General features: G+C 45.3%; 1 protein-coding gene across 1 annotated transcript in view; it reads right to left on the reverse strand.

Annotated features, from left to right (window-relative positions):
- Positions 1-19,930, reverse strand: part of LOC118082254 (gamma-aminobutyric acid receptor subunit rho-2) — a 29,608-nt gene that overhangs the window by 5,828 nt on the left and 3,850 nt on the right. The window contains exons 2-8 of the mRNA XM_035109399.2: positions 15,285-15,391; positions 10,557-10,624; positions 8,952-9,175; positions 8,434-8,516; positions 6,635-6,775; positions 5,422-5,574; positions 696-892 (exon numbers count right to left, since the gene is read on the reverse strand). Of these exons, the coding sequence (XP_034965290.1) occupies positions 696-892; positions 5,422-5,574; positions 6,635-6,775; positions 8,434-8,516; positions 8,952-9,175; positions 10,557-10,624; positions 15,285-15,391 (973 nt within the window). The remainder of the gene's footprint in view (positions 1-695; positions 893-5,421; positions 5,575-6,634; positions 6,776-8,433; positions 8,517-8,951; positions 9,176-10,556; positions 10,625-15,284; positions 15,392-19,930) is intronic.

Here is a 19,930-nt window from a genome sequence, read left to right on the forward strand (position 1 = left end):
TGTGGCTCTCTGGTTTGCTTTTTTAATTGTGGGAAAGATGCATGAGCTACCCCTTTGCACGTGACATGGAAAGTGCTAATGGGATGCATATGCCATTCATGCATCTGTTCTGGTCCCTTAATTAATAGTTAATTATAAAATTATAATTAATTAAGGTCATTTATAAGCTCCCTTCAGTAGCAGGAGTCTCAGGGCAGTATGCAATTCAGAAGACACAATGAAAACATAAAAGCAAAGCTACAGAGTCACAGAAGCCACAACTTCTGTGTAACGCAAGAGGCCCGTCTATATTTTGTATTGCAAGTGTCTAGCTCCTACTATTATATTGGCTGAATCCAGTTTTGAAATGAGCACCTGACTGGTCAGGGCTTCGTCATAATTCATCAGGAGTACCTAAAAACAATGCAGCAAACACAGTGAAATGCCATACTGAATTTCCCCCTTCTTACCCTCCCTATATTGTCTTTGCCAAAGTCCCAGGTTGCAGACTTCCCCAGTTCTGATCTTAGTTTCCTTCCCTCTGTTGTTCCTACTATCACCAACTCCTGCTTTTGTGGTGTCAGGGATTCGGAGTCAGCTTGAATGCTCTAGACAAAAATTGTTCACACACACACAGACACACAAGGGTCAGTTTTCCTCATTCGCATTCACTAGCCCCTTATATATTAGTCAGGTGTGCAGGAAGTGCTTCTCACCTTTTCTCGCAGCTTCCTCTGCTTTCGCTCTTGCACAGTGGTCAGGTAGTTCACGGCTGCGTACTCTATCACCGAAAGGAAGACGAACACAAAACTGACCCAGAGGTAAATGTCCACAGCCTTGATGTAGGAAACTCGAGGCATAGAGGCATTGACGCCCGTGATGATGGTAGACATGGTCAGTACCGTCGTGATCCCTGAAAAGGCCCCACACAAGTGTTAAGGATTGGGTTTAATTTCAGCCAGGTCTCATAGCTACAGGACCTGTTTTCAAAAAAAACCTATGGCTCAATGTGGTACATGTGAAGTGATAATAAAGAACAGAATCTGCTTGAGGATGTGAAGACAGTCAGACACCAGGCACACTGTGTTCAAAGGAAGAACTTGCAGATCAGTGGGTTTGACTTGAAGGAACATTGGACCCCCTGGACTATTTTAGAATTAAATAACTGTCAACAATCATCTATTATGAAGCTGAGCTTAGTTTCAGTGTTTATCATAGGGTATTAGTCTCTCCCCATTTTAGTTTGCAGAATACGGTAATTCAAGAATGAGAAACCTGTTGACCTCCAAAAGTTACTGGACTGCAATTCCCATCTGTAAGAGAGAGGGCTTGCAGAGAGCAGCCCACTCTGCTTACTTCCATCAGATGGGAGAGCAGCAGCAAGTCTGGGAGTTCAAATCAGGAACAGGAAGGGTTAAGACGGGTCCAGGGCTCTGCAGAGTCCTGGTGGCTCAGCTCCAGGTTGGTAGCAGGGAAGCAGGGGAGGAGCTAGCTTCAGCAGGGGCTGGAAAGGAGGGAGGAGGGAGAACGGCACCTCAGGAGCCTGGTTTGGGACCACGGAGGACCCATAGAGCAAGGAGGAGGGGCATTTGGATGCCCAGTCTTAAAAGGGGGGTCAGAGCCCACGAGACGCCATTGTGGGCTTCTGCCCCCATGCAGAGCAGACATGATTTGAGACATCTCACCACTGTATATAGCATGCACAATAAAACTATGAAAATCCAGAGGATGTGTGGAGTGCTTACTCGGGAGTAGCCAACACCCCATCTGTGACAGCAAGCCCACAATCTTTTGATGGCTACCCCGAGGGGAGAGACCTGGGAACGTGGCAGCATCTAAATCGGAAGAGAGAAATGCCAAGGAAGGATTGGCACGCGTGAGGGGAGCAGCAGAGAGCAAGCTGCAGCCAGCACCCTGCAACTATGGAACGGCTCAAGCACCAGGTAGGCACCCGGGCACAGGGGAAGCCAGGCTTACTGAACTGAGCAGCTCTGAACACAGCCAAGCCGGAGGAGCGGAGGCTGGACAAGCAGAGAGGACACTCAGGAGGGCTGAGGAGCTGATTGCCACCACGGGCCAGCGCTTTGTAGGGCGACCCTCAGCACAAGCTGGCTCTAAGGCTGAGAGGCATGGTGGCGTGGAAGTGCAGGAGGCTGAGAGGCGAGTCCGGGCAGAGGGGACAGACGGAGGGGAAAGGCAGCGGCCACAAGTTCCCATACAGTCCCGGGGAGGCAGCTGCAGCCCAGCACAGACCCCTCCAGCCAGATGTGATGCAGAGGGACAAAGCCCGCGCGTGGGTACTTTCAAACGCTGACGCGGGAAAACAGAGGGAAGAGAAAGGCGGGAGATGCCTTTACAATGCACCCAGCCACTTGGTGGAACACTGCCCCCAGAGGAAGGAATGGCGAGAGCAGGCAGGCACAGACACAAGCCTGGATGCCAGATCAGGAGGGGAGGGGCCAGGCGGAGCACCAACAACTGAGCCCCACAGCACGACAAAGAGATGGAAGTGAGTCTGCAGCTGCCAAGAGGCCAGACCCAGGAGACAGTCGGGCTTCTCCGCAGGGGCAGCAGCAACGATTTCCTATCGGTGGACTTGGCTAAGCAGAATCAGATTCCCATTTTCCCAAGGGAGCTGCCCATGAGCGTTTTGACCGTAGGCGGCCGGGAATTGCAGGAGGGTGAGTTCACGCAACAGACCCCCTCTCGGAAGATGACAGTGAACAAGCACTCAGAAGTGCTAGCTTTGGACTTAATGGACAATGACCCTGTGGGCAGCCAGCGCCGGGGAGATCTCACCTTTGGAGATGCAGACGGCAAGGAGCACTGCAGGAAAGGAGGAGAACACCGAGAGAGCGCAGCCACTGTGGCCATCGTGAAAATGAAAGAAGCCGAATCCTCAGAGACGGGGATGAAGGAAGAGGAACTGAGCAAACTCACCAAAGAGGACACTTTTACCCAGAACATAGGGAGGGACTTGAGGGAGGGAGAGGGGGCAGGGGAAGGGCTTGCAGAGAAAGAGGGGGTTACTCTTTAGCAATGGAGCCTTGGGTATGCCCCAAAACTCCCTCAGAGGGAAAATTCTCAAGCAATATCACGACAACCCCACGGAGGGGCATGCAGTACACGTCTTCACGAGGCTCACACCCAGTAAGGCCAGTCTTGGGCGAAACCCCAGAGCCTTCCCAGAGCAGGGGGAGGGGGAGATTGGGGGACCACCTATTGAGGCATGGGGTGAGAGGAGGGAGACAGTACACCAACAACTGGATGGAGACGTGGCAAGGGGCAATGAGGCTTACAAGGAGGGGGCAGACCATCACAGGGGACTGGAGAAGGTCTTCCATGGAGGGGACAGGGTCTGGCTGTGGTCAGAAGGCCTTCCCATGGGGGGAAGGGGGAAGAAGCTGGCACCCAGAAGGCTGGGGCCCTTCAAGGTTCTGACACAGATCAACCCTGTCACCTTCAGGGGGGAAGTACCTACAGCGAGGAAGGTCCATCCCGTGGGTCAAAGGTCTTTGCTCTCGCACTTTAGGGAAAGCCCAAGGTTCAGAGGACGTGACACACATCCAACACAAGACGCTGACAGGAGGGAGGGGGAGGAAATCACACAAAAGACACTAGACAGAAGGGTGGAGGGAGAAGGCAGCCAAGAGGTTCCAGAAAGAAAGGAAGAGGAGGAGGTCTACAGTGCCACAGCGAGCCCGGGCTCCCGGTGGGGGGAGGGGGGTTAAAATGTCTGATGGCCAGGCAGGGCACTCCTGCTTCCCAAAACGCGGAGGCAACCACGCACACCATGCAAGGGGAGGACCGCACACTGGAACTGCACGCTCCTTTCTCCCACAGACCCAAACCACCACACGTCAGTAGCACAGGGAACACAGAGGGGGAGGGCGATCCCAGGTGGGGAGCAGGGGAATCGCAGACCCAAGGAGCCCTCCGGGAATCGGAAGCAATTTTCCAGAGGGAGGAGGAGGATGACAACGGAAGGAACTACACGGACCAGCCACCCAGCACCGACTGGGAACAGGGTTTTACACACACTACAGAGGAGGAAGACCTGTCAGGCTTCCAGCCCTCTTTACAGACATCAGACCAGGCAAACCAGGCCTCAGAAAGGGGGGAGGGGGGAGCCTGGAGGGGGGGTGGATGTAAGAGAGAGGGCTTGCAGAGAGCAGCCCACTCTGCTTACTTCCATCAGATGGGAGAGCAGCAGCAAGTCTGGGAGTTCAAATCAGGAACAGGAAGGGTTAAGACGGGTCCAGGGCTCTGCAGAGTCCTGGTGGCTCAGCTCCAGGTTGGTAGCAGGGAAGCAGGGGAGGAGCTAGCTTCAGCAGGGGCTGGAAAGGAGGGAGGAGGGAGAACGGCACCTCAGGAGCCTGGTTTGGGACCACGGAGGACCCATAGAGCAAGGAGGAGGGGCATTTGGATGCCCAGTCTTAAAAGGGGGGTCAGAGCCCACGAGACGCCATTGTGGGCTTCTGCCCCCATGCAGAGCAGACATGATTTGAGACATCTCACCACTGTATATAGCATGCACAATAAAACTATGAAAATCCAGAGGATGTGTGGAGTGCTTACTCGGGAGTAGCCAACACCCCATCTGTGACACCATCCCATCAAAATCCAGGGTGGTATAGTGGTTAGTTTGTTAACTATAACCTGGGAAGCCAGGGTTCAAATCTCCTGAGTGACGTTGGGCCAGTCATTGCCTAACCTTAAAAAGGTAAAGGTAAAGGACCCCTGACAGTTAAGTCCAGTCGCGAATGACTCGGGGGTTGCGCCGCTCATCTCGCTTTACTAGCCGAGGGAGCCAATGTTTCTCCGCAGACAGTTTTTCCAGGTCATGTGGCCAGCATGACTAAGCTGCTTCTGGCGAAACTAGAGCAGTGCACAGAAACGCCATTTACCTTCCCACCGGAGCAGTACCTATTTATCTACTTGCACTTTTTTTGGCATGCTTTCGAACTGCTAGGTTGGCAGAAGCTGGGACCACACAATGGGAGCTCACCCCAACCTTAGGTAAAGGGACCCCTGACCGTTAGGTCCAGTCGCGGATGACTCTGGGGTTGCGACGCTCATCTTGCTTTACTGGCTGAGGGAACCAGTGGGGATTAAATGAGGGGGGAGCCATGTACACCATCTTGAAGAGCTACTTGGAGGAAAAGGTGAAATATAAATGCACTAAACAAATAATCCTTACTGACCACAGGTCATGCTAGTTGAGGTTGCTGAGAATTGAAAGCCCAACAACACCTGGGGGACCACAGTTTCCCTGGCCCTGCAGTAATTAGACTCTGCCTCTCACACAACTTAGGTCCATTAAATCCAATGAGTCTACTCTGAGTGTAACTTGGTTGGATATAGCCCATAGTGACTCTGTAGTTTTCCTTCCCTTGTATCCAGCTGTGCCGTCCTTTATAAAAGTTGAGAGGAATCACTCACCTAACGATACTCTAGCAGGCACAGCCCTGCGATCGATCCAGAATGACACCCAAGATAGCATGACCATGAGTGTGGCTGGAAAATATGTTTGCAGCAGAAAGAAAAAGATGTGGCGACGTAATGTGAAGTTAATGTACAAGCGATTGTACCAACCTGTTAGGGAGAAAATGGCAGCTATTAAAAAATGTGTGGTAGGCCCCCTTATGGTGGTATGAGCAATAATTAGGTGAGGCATAGTATGTAATACAGAGATAAAAGTCCAGCAAAAGGGGAGGGGGATAAAGGATGGTTCTGAAAGTACAAATATAGAAGAACAGAAAAAAAGACAAGGGAGAAATACTAATATTATGTCCTATTATATAGATAACACTTTCTGTGTGTGATTAAATTTAAAGAATTCATTTTGACTTCAGAACAAGTTTCTATTCTCATTTTACAAATGTGGAATGAGACTGAGAGTGAGTTTGCCAAAGGAGTGAGGCACTTAAACTGTTAGTATTAAACTACCATATAAAATGACGCTTTTGTTCCTTAACAGCAGGTTTGGGGTCATTAACAGAGTGCCTTTGTGCTTGTGGAAATTATTATCTTAGAAGACTGCACAGCTTTTGGTAAACTTAGTACCATCCATTGAACTCGTGTTTTCACACTTCTTTTTTGCATTTCCACATTGAAACCTACATTATATAGAATGTGGGGATGATTTTAAAATGGCTCACTCATGCTTTGATTGCATCCATCCATGCATGCAAATAGCATGAGAAAATTTCAAAGGTGCTTATTAAGGCCAGACTAGAGAATAAAAAAGAGACACCTGAATGCAAATCTATCAGTATGTATAGTTTGGCCCTTAGTATTATGCTCAATGATTTTAAAATACCCACAGAGGACAGACAGTATAGTGTTTAGAGTATTGGACAGGGATTGGAGAGTTCCAAGTTGAAATCTCTACTCAGCCATGATGTTCGCTGGATGACCTTTGGCCAGTCACTATCTCTCAGCCTAACCTACCTCATAATATTGTTGTGCAGATAAAATGGGGAAAGCTTTGAACCCTGCCCTTCAAGGAAAAACAGGATGGTGGTGATGGTGATGAACAAAAGACAGAAAAGGGACTAGTGAAATTTTATTGGCATTTCACTAGGCAAACTTGTGAGGTTGGGTTATAAGCGTGGCAGGCATTTAGAAGAGGGTTAGAAAGAAAACCTGATACCAGTGCTACTATAGAAAGCGAGTCTGGAGGTTGTATGAAATTTTTGTATCAAGAACTGAGACAAGGAGATTTTCTCATCTGTTTTTAGAGATTCATTCCCATTTTTCCAGTACAGCATCAGATCTTCATCTGTGTAAGCATCTGTGGAGGGTAGTGATGGGACAAAAATAATATTACATTTATAGGTCAACAGCAAAATAGTGAAATAGTCAGATGAATCGATGGCTTAATGTGAGAGGACAATAAAATAATCTGTTGTTTTTTTAAATATAAAATGGACCTGGGTGCTGGCTAGTACTGATGCTCTCCTGTATTTTTATCTTGAGATCTTCAGATGAAGGGTGGTATATAAAAAATAATAATCTCACATAACTAAACTGGGGTTCTTAAGAAAACAGGCAAACTTGGACAGAGGAGGAGGAAGTATTATTACACAAACATGCTTGATTAGTGTATCTCTATTCTCAAATTTAAAAAAAGGTTTATGCAGCAATCCTACATACATTTATTCAGAAGTAAATCCTGTAAGCTCAATACGATTCACATTCAAATCTGCTTAATCCTATGCACATTTACCCAGAAGTAAATCCACTCTTTTCGATTGGGGTTATTCCCAAGTAGGATTGGGTGAATCTGTCGATTTTGGCTTCTCTCTGTTTCTCATTTTCACAGTTTTAAGTTATCCACATCATCAAGAGTTTACTGTTAATTTCTCACAATATACCGTTCACAGTTGTGTATACAATTTCTTTATATATTCTTTATATAAGCATTTTTGAAAAGCATTTTGGTATGTTATTTTTCACACGTATATGCACTCATATGTGCATCTTTGTACAGATTTGCTGGCTGGAGAAATGCTTTGCAAAATTTAGAGAAGTGCGGATCTCAAAGGGTGGCTGTGTTTCAGTGATGATGAGATAGGTTCTCCTTCAAATGCAAACTAAACCGAATATCTCCCTATTCCTACTTCCAAGTAGCTGTACATAGGATTGTAACCTTAATGTTCCATCTCTCTTCTTCAAGGACTTTGGGAATAACAAATCTATAAGTGTGGTGTGCTTGGGATCTTTTACACCTTTTTTTTTAAAAAACAACAACACGAAACTGTAATTTTAAACATTGCACACTACCCTGAGTGTTACTTTTGTTCCAGACAGGTGAGACATGTACACATACATACATACATACATACATACATACATACATACATACAATTTGTTAATTCTCAGCACTCTCACCAGATGACAGTTCCCAGGATTCTTTGCACAGCAGCCATGAAAATTGCACTATTATAGAAACAGTATCATTTGTAATGTACATATACACAAAATTGTTGGAACATGGCATGGCCAAACGGTAATACTAAATAGGATCTTGCCGTATACCATGAGTGGTGAACCTTTTTTCAGCCTGAGGGCAACCTTCCAGAGGACACATGAATGTAAATTTTATGGTTCACAGAGCAATTAAGCCTCTTCCAGAGTCAGGCATCCTCAGCATTAACACCTGCATAATTGAAGCATGCCTTTTCCACCTCCTAGACTCCATGGTTTGCAGGATGTTCCATTGGTTGCCCCTCGGTTACAGTGACATAGACATTTGCCTAGACTTATATCCAGTCTCTGGTATGCTGGATTCTATGCTCGATCAGCTCTTATATGACTACATTTATTGGCTTGTGGTGAACAGCCACCGGCAGATCCCATGGATCCTATGTTCACTTTAACATGCACACTTCAAACAAATCCATAAGGAATTGAGTAGACATTGCAGATAGAAACATGAATGCCACATACAGCTTTCGAGCTCCAGAGTACAGGTCTGCGAATCTAGCGGAAATCGGCTGAAGTCCATGTTGCACATGGCTGTAACTGTGATCCTAGAAATTCCAAAAAGAAAAGTCAGGTTTGCTAGGTAGGGAATAGGACTGAGTCACAGGTGCAGGGAAAATATAGGAAGATAGCACCCTCCCCAATCTCCATACTTGGGGCAGGCTGCAAGTTTTAATTGATTCAGTTTGTAGATTAATAATATTACAGTGTAATTGCAGATTAATTAGTGGAACTGAGATAACCAAGATCACAGTGGAGACCACATGCACTAGGTTTTTCTCCTCCTTTCAGATATTATATTCATTCCTGTTTTGCCACATGCTATACAGCGGAAGAAGGGCTCCTGAGTGTGTTAGTTAAAACACCCGCCAGATATTAACCATCAAATATTGTTATTACAGTACACTGTAGAGCTATTCCAATATATTTCTGGGCAAACAATACAGTGCTGTTCACACTGAGCTAATTGGTGCGCTTTTCACCTCATACTATAGAGCACATGGCCATCTGGGAACACCCGCAGCATGATGTTGTCAGTGGTTGTGTCATGAATGAAGGATCTCTTTGAGTGAACGAAGAAGACATCTGGCACCCAGATCTTCTTCACCAGCCTCCCATCGAAAGTCATGCTTTTGTTAGTATGACTGGGAAAGGAGAGGCGCTCATCCTTCCAGTAATGCCTCAGGTACAGTGTCATCGTAAAGTCCTGCAACGAGAGGAAGAAAAAGGGGAGAAAATGTGTCTTGTGATTATACGCTCCACACATATGAAAAAATGAGTAGAATGGATGAGGAGAAAGTCCAAATGATGTATCCACTGCTGAGGACCAAATATCAGGTACGGAATCACTGTTTGTCTTCAGCAGCATACCAGAGGACTGAAATGCCTTTCTTGCCCTCCTTACTTGTTTACCTGTTTATGAACACACTAGTATCCTGAAGCCCGTTAAATTAACGGGTGCTAGAACGGTGACAGGATCGGGCTGCGCTCACAGGCAAAACCGCCTGTTTTTTTGGGGGGGGGCTCATTCATTCATTCATTAAAATATCTGGGTCCTTTTTTGTAGGGGGAGGGGCGACACACATGCCGGAATGCGCTTTAGGGCGCAGCTGGAGGAAATGGGAAAGCGCTCCAGCAACAGATCGAGCCGAGGGAGGAAGGGAGTTGCTTGCATCGGCTCGCTCCTTCCCCGAGGGAGCCCAGAAACAGAGGCTGCCGCCTGTTGCCAAAGAGGGCGGGGACAGCGCAGCGCTTCTCCTCAGACAAACCGGGGGGATCACCTCAGCCCCTCGCCCGCCTCCCTCGGCCAGCCTGAGGCGGACTCAAACTGTAGGCCCCGCCCCCCTGCGAGTGAACCCAGGCAGCATTTCTCCTCGGGCGGGGGGGAGGTTTCGAAGGGGAGAGAGATAGGAACGGAGAGAGGGGGGGAACACTTGTGGCGGCCTCGCTAGCCAGGAACGTGGCTGGCCCACCACCAACACCAGCCCACCAACCACCCTCGTTAATTTTTAATTGCTGCTGGGAAGCGTAGTTTGAAAGGCGGCCAGGGGGCGCCGCCGCCGCCGCCACTGAGGCCGAGCGGTTCTTTCTGCCTCCATCTTGTGACTGAATTTGTGGCCGTCTTCCGCTCCTCCACCCCCCGCACGTTGCTCTACTTGGGCGCCGGTGCTCCGAAAGAGGGAGCTGAGGAGGCGGCCGCACATTTGTCGCCTGTGGCCGGAGTGAAGAGGCTGGAAAGGAGCCCAAGCCTGGAGCTGGTAAGGGGAGGGAGCCGAATGCCTCATGTCTCTGCGTCCAATCCCTGTGCCCGTGGGGCACATGCGCAGGCAGTAGCGTGGACATAGGGACACAGGGACTGGACGCAGAGAGACTTGTATATTATTTTATAGGATAACACACATAGCTGCTTCTTTGTTTAAAGCCAAACCTATAATGATATCTCTATCCATGGTAATCTCATAACGATATTAGTTGTAAGAAATAATTAAAAGTCAAGAGTGGGATACCTTACCTTCATCTGGAAGCAAAATATGGGTTTTTTTTCTGACTAGGCACAAGTAATCAAACCTTAATTGAAAATTACATACCATATCGACCTCAGAAATACTGTCCAAACTTTCAACCTGCACATCCACCCCGACAGGAATAGCAGGGCCTGTGACAGAATGAAATTGAACTATTAAAAACTACTTATTATCTAAAAAACTATTCTTATACAAATATTTACAGGAAATGGTAATTAAATATGACATATGAAACCACACCATATAAATATCTTATTAATATCTTAACTATTAATATCTATCTGCAGCATTTCATAAACATCCTTAAAAAAACTAGTCCTTAAATATACATATTAATATGATCTCACAAAATTTTCCAAAATATACTATGTAACTGAATATAGTAGGCTTTCTATAGCTGCATAGAATCTAGCTCAAAATTGGATATACTACAACAATGGAATTGCTGGTGTTGTAAGATTTTTGCTTATAACACTGGACTCCATTTATTTATTTATTTTCCTGCTTTTGTTTTGGATATTATTACATATCTGACTGCTTCCAAGCGTTAGTTAACTGTAGAAATGGCTAATGCGCATTTGACTTTTGTAAAGTCTACATCCTGACATCACACACAAATCAATAGTGTTTATGTTCAAACATAGCGCAAAGATATATATATATTTAAAGAGTATCCTGCTGAGTAGTATTATAAAATAGCAAGAATCGTTTAAAAAAAACTACAGCCAGGGTGAGCACTTTTTATAGAATCAAAAACAATATAAATCCATCAGCCTCAAGCCCTGCCTGGGTGGGTTTAGAAGGTTGTCTGTGCTGCAGACCATACTGTTGAATTAAGCATCTGGTGATGAGTCACAGGAAGATGTCAAGAGATTTCTGATCTCGCTAATCCTTGCGGTCATTAGAAAGCTGCTAGGTTTTTAATCCTGTCTCTGCTTCCAACTACACAGTGGTAGAAGGGGGAGGTTGGGGCGGGGGAGAAACGCTGCTCCAGATGATTAGTTAAATTCATCACCAACTAACACTGTAGAGGGGGAAACAAAATAAAACTCTAAAGTACAGGAAATAAAGGGTTGGGAAGGGAAAAGAAATGGAAAACCCGGAAAGTATCTATTAGAGATTCTAGGATGAGGAATGTCTCTTACACAAGTCCCTATCAAATGAGCAGCTGGGGACCCCGGGGTGGTGGTGGTAGGAGCTGTCTGGTGATTTTTTGCCTGTGGCCCCCAGTCTTAGCTTGCTTGGCTTCTCTGTCCTAGTAAATATAAAGCAGGGATGGGAAACATCTTTCCCTTGCAGCCCATCAGGCTGAATTCCCTAGAGTGACTGCATACCCAATAGAGGGTGATGCCAATGCCAATATACTAATAAGCCTGGCGCCTGCACAGGTGCTAGCCTGGGGTGAGAGCCCCTGAAACAGGGGAAAAAAACAGTGCTATTTTTCTAGAAAAATAGGTGCTGGAGTTCACCACGAACTCCTCCCTTGTTCTCTTAAAATAGCAATGGCGCCCACCTGAGAGGTGCCAGAACTGAGTTATGGCTGGAAAAAAAGCCCTGCGAAAAACCATCTATTTCAGTTGGGGGGGGGTGAGAGAGACCTTCTCACTGATAACTTTGCTCCCTATTTCCATCAGTTCAGACTTCCGTCTACTTTTTAATGTGTAGAATTTTGTTGTTTGCTTGAGCCTGTTCAGGACTTCCTTCAAGTGACCTATTTATTGAGCATTCTTCCTGATTTGCTTGCACAAAGCTTACAGGGAGGGTAGATTCCTTCTGATTTGATTGCAGGGAAGTGATACGGCAATGAGCATTCGTCCTGATTTGCTGAATCTTAGACAAGTCAACTCTATTAAACACACACACACACACACACACACACACACACACACACACACACACACGTGTATATATGAGAGAATGAATATGAAGAAAGGATGTCTGGCAACTAGTGTCAGCTGTGGTGGGCCCTGGCATGACCCACAGCAGCCCAGGTGTCGATGTGGGGTGTGTTTGCTGCTACCTACATCATCTGCCACCCTGGGGTGGTCATTCGGGAAAGCAGGTCATTTGGGGAAGCGGGTGCTGGGCTGGGCTTCAGCTGCAATATCTAGCCTTAGCTGCATGACTGCAAAGGAGCTTCTTGGGAGCCAAGATCTTGTAAAGAGATGGGGGGCTGGGGGCTGTCATAGTGCTTTGAAGAACTTGCTTCTCTCCACCCCCTCATCTCCACCCCTTTCACATACTGCAATCCTACATCTGAATGAACCCAGCAGGGTTGACGTCACTCCAGCTTTTACATTTGTGTACACAACAACATTACGTCAGTGATTCAGCATGGATGACTGGAAGGTTCTGTAGGTTAGGATTAAGTTCTGCTGGCAGGGCTCTGCAGAGAAGCTTATGCTGCCACACCTGCCCACTAGGCTCCAGGCTGTGGTGGCTAATCCTGTCGTTCCGTGAGCAACATTTGCTATATTTTTGTTTTCAAATTGTGATTGGATTTTAGATCTCCTTTAAGAGGCAAGAGATTAATAATCTGGGAGACTGAAGCCCAGACTTGACCTTGCATGAAAAATAAGCACAGTTTCAATTATACCAATGATCAAGTACAAGGTACCTCCAGTCCACTTTGATTTGGAATGTTTTATAGATTTCATTTCAAGGAAAGGACATGCTAAATTTGCTTGTGCTCACTCCTTCACTGAATCAGTGACCAAACAGCATCAAAAGAGAGCACAGTTACAGTGTCTAAACAGTGCAGAAGTGTCGTGTGCACTTCTTTTGACAATGTGTCCCCAAACCTGCAAAAACGGGAACCGGAAAGGAAGGCACATGCAGCATTAATCTAACATAGAAGCTACCAGAATATACACAAGTCCAGATAAGGGCACAACTGAGCCACCAGCCATAGGTGATGGAAGGCATTTTGCACCACTGAGGCCATCTGAGCCTCAAGCGACAGCAAAGGCTCCAGAAGTACCCCCAAGCTACGTACTCTTCAGTGCAGCCCCATTTTTATCCGCAGAGCCCTGCCCTAGTGCCCACAGGGTCATCTCCCCTGCCTCTCCCTGCTGCCATATTGATGCTTGAAAGAAACAATATGTTGTAGCCAATGTGTGCTTAGTGGCTGAGGTCTGTGTGTCATGCCCATGACATTTTCTCCATTTTGCAAGCATGCCGACAGGCACCCAAAGGATGGCAGAACCTAGTTTTAGCTCATATGTTCCGATTAAATGTCACCCAGTAGGAACTGGCTGGTACTACACTGGGTGGGGAATAAACCGTATCACAGGAACTGTATCAGGCTGTTCTTCGACGGAAAAGATACAGCTATTTTAAGTATCAGCTAAAGCTGCTTATTCATGGACTCCCTATGAAAGAGAGAGATGTCCTAGATGAAATGCTATCAGTGAGAGTTTGAGGAAGGGAGCCCAAATGAAACATTTACATAATCTTTAGATATTAATATTTGTAGTAAATAATACCTGAACATCTGCTAGCTCTGACAAGGTCATTGGCACTGAGATAACTCTGAAAGGGTCAAATCACATGCAAGGGGAGGAGAAGTCAGATGCATGAGGTAAACAGAGAAGATGTTAGATATATATTCATATGGGATCCATATATCCTGTATGGTGGGATGTGGTGGACATGCCAAATTGAGACATTATGGACACTAAGCTTCCTGTACAGTCATACCTCATGATATGTCCGCTTCAGGATGCGTCTTTTCGGGATACGGACGCGCTGAACCCAGAAGTCCCGGAACAGGTTACTTCCGGGTTCAGTGCATCCATGACCTGCACAGAAGCGCTAAATTGCGCTTTGTGCATGTGAAGAAGCAATTAATTACGTCACGCGCCTACGCAGACACGGCACTCAGGATGCGACCTTTTCAGGTTGCAAATGGGCCTCTGGAACAGATCCTGTTCGCAACCAGAGGTACCACTGTACCGCCATGAATGAATGAATGAATGAATGAATGAATATTTATTTGTGTCAGCCATCAGCCATAGCAATAAAACTGCATCCATTCATTTTCCATAGTCCATGTGATATTCTTCACAAAATCAATGCCTTCCCGCCACTTCCCTCTCCCTTAGACTGAATTTTCTCATACCGTCTCCTATTCAAAGTATCCCTGGTATAACAAAATCCAGATTGAGGGAGGGGAAAGTATGGCAAGGCAGCAATTTGAAGGAGTGCATCATATGGACAACGAAGAATTAATTGAGGTACAGTAAGCTACCACATTAAACAACAGTAGGGAAGAGACCCAAGAAGTACATCCTAAGAGCTGTGAACCAATCGCTTAGCTAAACACACTGAGCTGCTGACACAAATTAGATGGTAATTCCATAGCTCCAGTCAAAGTTGTACCCAGATTTCTTTGTGTGCATGCCTACAGTTAAATTCAGCCCAGTGCTTGTGGCATCTGCCACTAACATGCTTTCAGGGTTACAGATATAAATTGTGCAGCTTAGAAAAGGTCAGTGAATATTTTCAGCAAAATCTATGGGGCAGTAGCAGGTGCTTCTTCACCACATTTATAGGTCTGACGTTTTATTATGTTTTTGTATGTACTGGAAGCTACCCAGATGGGCAGGATATACTACTACTACTACTAATAATAATAATAATAATAATAATTCATAATAATAATAATAATAACTACTTGTGGAAAGAGGATAAATTGTCACTTCTGTACTGGAAACTTGAACTCAGTGAGTCACCACAATGCTGTTCCCACCATTTTTTGTGGGGACAAATTTGCAACACCCCTCCAGTTACCTCCAAAGGCTGGCCTCATGGTGAAATCATGGTCATCTACCCTGAGGAGCTGTTCACTTTTTCCTGTCCGAGTTTTGGTCATGTCATTGTTCTTCTTATATATGTGACTAAAATGGAAAGCAAAATAACCAACTGTCACTCCTAGTCATCCAACATCTAATAATAATAATAATAATAATAATAATACTTAAATTCTATATAACTTGGATAGTACAATGGAAGTTGAAGTACTTTCAGACTGTCACTGTTTTGCGGGTGGGATTCAAACGCATGCCAGCAAATTTAGTATGAACGATAAAAGTGAATTTGGTGTTCTTGCACAAAATGTTCACTTTATAAAGAAACCAACAGACTTTTTGTGGCAAGGAAAGTGTTTGGAAAATGCTCTGGAAAGTGTGGAACAATCATTGCTTGACTCAGTGCCACATAGCCTCCCTGCAACGCTTGTGCAAACTATTCAGGATGAATCCTCAGTAAACAGGTTGAATGGAACTGACCTTATAGTTAACTAGCATAGTAGCAAAAAGATACCAGAGCAACCTCTTGATATAAAAGTGAATATAACATACATGTTATATGTGAACATTTAATTATAGTCCAGCTAAAGGTATACAGGGGCCAGTTAGGTAAGAGGAAAATGTCTAGTTTTCTAATCACTACTGATTTAAGACGGGGGATTAGAATAAATTAAGACCCAAGAGCCCTTTGCTCTAGCAGTGAGATCTGCAAAGTTGTACATACTACTGCTACAGTCAGAAACAGATAAATATTTACCAGCCCCAGCTAGTGCTAGCTGAGACTGATGGAAGTTCATTGAGTTTGGTCCAAACTTGTGCAGCCCCAAACAGCCTCTTAGTAGTGATTGATTTCTAACATTTTGAAGTATTCATAATATGGAATGAGGCTAGTACACTGTAAGCCTTTGTGGGGCAGCCATATTTGTGAGTTAAGTAACACATGCTCCAGCTCAATAGGTGAAGGTCTCTACAACATCATACCCCATGCCCATCTAAGAACAGGAAGCAGGAGTGTGGATACTCACAAAATGGTGGCCCCAGTCTTCATTAGTAGTGTACTACCGCCAAACATTACAGTGGGGAGCGGGGATTGGTTGCCATGGGAGATGCCATTTTGGTTCTGTATGTCCTTGTCACAAACACTCTCAGGGGTTCTATCCAATGTGCAAAGCAACATGCCAGTGGGGAAATCATGGATTAGCACACTAAGCTCCCTTTGTTATCTCCCATTAACCAGATCACAAACTTCTGAAGCAGGGAGCCTCAGGCATTCATGGAAGCTCCCGGAACAATTTAGAGCACTAATCTTCCAGAATTCTCAGTTGTGCATGGAGGACATTCCATGCTTGCCCTCCAACTTGTGGAGAGTGATTGAGACTGTGGTGCAGAGCTCAGCACACTCATGACTACTATAGTGTTGTCTTTATATATGAGTAGAGCATCTGAGGTTGTTATTGGCATCTGTCTGTCTGGAGACGCAAGAGACAATGCAGTGTGCCTCGGGGGGTGAAGTCGAAGTGCTGTGTTTGCAGCACCAAAGTGGCCTCCCCAGGGTGCAAGCTTGGACAGTTTGTATGGAGGTTCTGGGATGCCCAGATGATGCCTTGCTGATGGGATGCCTTGCTGATGTGGTCAAAATGCTGAATATAATGTGTGTTCTGCATATAGGCATGGGGTGGGAAGGCCTGAAGAAGAGGAGACATTTTTGAACCTGATGTTAAAGACTAATAGGGAGCCAGTGCAAAGAATGAACAAGATTGGAGGTTGAGGTTATGACCACAGAAGTTGGAAAGGGCTTTCTGGATCAGTTGAAGAGAATCACTATAGCAGGAAAGGAGTGATCCCTGCCATCTATATAACATGCAAAGTGACAACAATTTTAACTGAATACAGAGAGATGCTGGAGGTCTTGGAGGAAGAAGCAACGTCTTCATTTAAAAGCCCCCACCTCCAATCACTTGGCTACAATCCACCCACTCAATATGATCATCCAATTCCTCCCATATGCTTGTTGTTTGAGGCAGTAAAAGGGCGCAGCTAGCATTAATCTGAATGCTCCAACATTATGTTTCTTCTTCCACAGCATGCACCTTAACCGTACTTATGTAGAAGGTCTTCACTAGTATGCAAGCTTAGGTTTGAAATTGTGAACAATTATAATGATTGGAATTGTATTTGTTTGGTACAGTGAAAAAAATGTTTTCCTAGTGCTTTCTAAATGTTAAATGAAATTGTGCCTTCTAAATGTTAAAGCAAAAGTGCTCAGGATTTAAACAACAACAATGTGTTTTTTAAAGCTAATAATTGCTAAAATATGTGTGCTGACAGGTCTCACAAAAAACTGGTTTATTCCACTTCTGTGCCCCACAACGACGAAGAGCTACAAACAGTATAAAACAAGTACAACACTTTTAATCTGAGAAATGTTGGAAGGATAGGGAAAGGAAGATTTTATGAAGCCCACTGCCATATGAAATACAGTAATGCCATTATTTGTTGAAGCAGAAAGCATTAATCGATTAACAGCTTGATAGATTAAAAATAGAGTTCCAATTAATCAGAGCCGGCCATCTGGGCATTCCCAATGCCACTTACAAGGCCACAACCAGCTCTCCAAATTGGCTCCTTCCTTCTATGGCAGGATCTCCCTTCCTTCATGCGGAAGAAGGAGTCTTTGAGGAAACCTTGGTCTCTCTTGGATGCTTCTGCCCAGAGAGTAGGTCAAAAATCCAGAAAAGAGCTGGCCCTACTGCTAGGCTGTGTGCGGCAGCCACCTCAGGTAGCAGTTGCCAAGACAGTCAGTGGCATTGGGGTGTTGGACAGAGAGCTACATGTGCCACACGATCTGCTCTGCACCTCCTAAGCCAGTCTCTGCTGTCCTAAATTGTGGTGGAGGATGCTGATGTTGTCCAATTGCCGGTGTTTGAAGTGAGAGTTAACCACCCATGTTTTCTGGCTCCCAGTACATTTTTGAGCACAATTCAAAGTGTTGGTGCTGACCTTTAAAGTCCTAAACAGCCTCGGTGCTATACACCCAAAGGAACCCCTCCACCCCCATCGTTCAGCCCAGACACTGAGGTCCAGCTCCAAGGGCCTTCTGGTGGTTCCCTCACTGCAAGAAGTGAGAGGGAACCAGGCAGAGGGCCTTCTCGGTAGTGGTGCCTGTCCTATGGAATGCCCTCCCATCAGATGTCAAAGAGATAAATGTCTATACAACTTTTAGAAGGCATCTGAATGCAGTCCTGTATATGGAAGCTTTTAACATTTGATTTTTTATTATGCTTTGTTGCAAGACCCCCAGAATGGCTGGGGCAAGCCAGTCAGATGGGCAGGCTACAATTATTATTATTATTATTATTATTATTATTATTATTATTATTATTATTATTATACATTATTTGCAGCAGGCCTGGAGAAGTTGTGGCACTCCAGTTGCTGATGGAATTACGACTCTCATCCCTGACCACTGGCCATGTTATTCCGTTTCTGATAGTTGAATGCATGATATTAAACAATACGCACAATCCCACATATAAATGGTATATTAAAGCTGTTTATTCTCATTTTTAAAATTCTGCAAAGGATAGATGTCAAGTGCCCATTTGTGAAATGTACCAATAGGAGGATGTACAGCAATTTCTTGATATAGTGATCGGACAGTTTCCGTGCATACTTTTCACCATGGAGGATTACATGTGAGAAATGTTATGACTTGAGTGGAATAGACACATGGATTATTACAGGTCAGATTCAAGAGCAGGAGGTGGGAATCTAAGCAAGAGATCTTGTTTCACACCAAAGGGTATTCCTCCACAAAAAGAAAAATGTATTGAGGAGTCAGCTCTTAGGAACCTTAAATTGTGCAGAACTATGAACAAGAATCCAGTACCCATTTATGCATCTGTAGGCCCTTCCTGCTCACTGGAAGAACAGATCGTGAAGCTGAGGCTCCAATACTTTGGCCACCTCATGAGAAGAGAAGAATCCTTGGAAAAGACCCTGATGTTGGGAAAGATTGAGGGCACTAGGAGAAGGGGACAACAGAGGACGAGATGGTTGGACAGTGTTCTCGAAGCTACGAACATGAGTTTAACCAGACTGTGGGAGGCGGTGCAGGACAGGAGTGCCTGGCGTGCTGTGGTCCATGGGGTCACGAAGAGTCGGACACGACTAAACGACTAAACAACAACAACAAGGCCCTTCCTGGGGACCTGTTTATCTATATGGATAAGTATGGTCCTGCAGCTTTTAATATAAAGGGTGAAATTCAAGCAAGCAGTGCACCATTGATTTAAGCAGAGGTTGATAGGACCTCTGTGTAAGTCCCTCTAAAAACAATGGACCCTGCTTGGAGGATTGCACCTATCAATGTTGTAACATTTCAAATCTGAATTAATTATTAACAAGCTGCTTTGTGAAGGCTTTTTTCCCCTTTGAAAAGCAGGGTATAAATACTGTTTTAAATTCTTTCCTAAACAGCAAAGACTTGATCAGTCTTTGTAATCAACAACATTCCCAATTACTTGCACAGTAAAGATTTGGACTGTAAATGTCACAGGAGGGCAAGAGAATGAGGCCAGTAATATGAGGTGAACTAGTTTTGCTGGAGAGAATGTAATCTTCCACCAA

Source organism: Zootoca vivipara, chromosome 3, assembly GCF_963506605.1.
Source record: "Zootoca vivipara chromosome 3, rZooViv1.1, whole genome shotgun sequence".
In the NCBI taxonomy this organism is placed as follows: domain Eukaryota; kingdom Metazoa; phylum Chordata; class Lepidosauria; order Squamata; family Lacertidae; genus Zootoca; species Zootoca vivipara.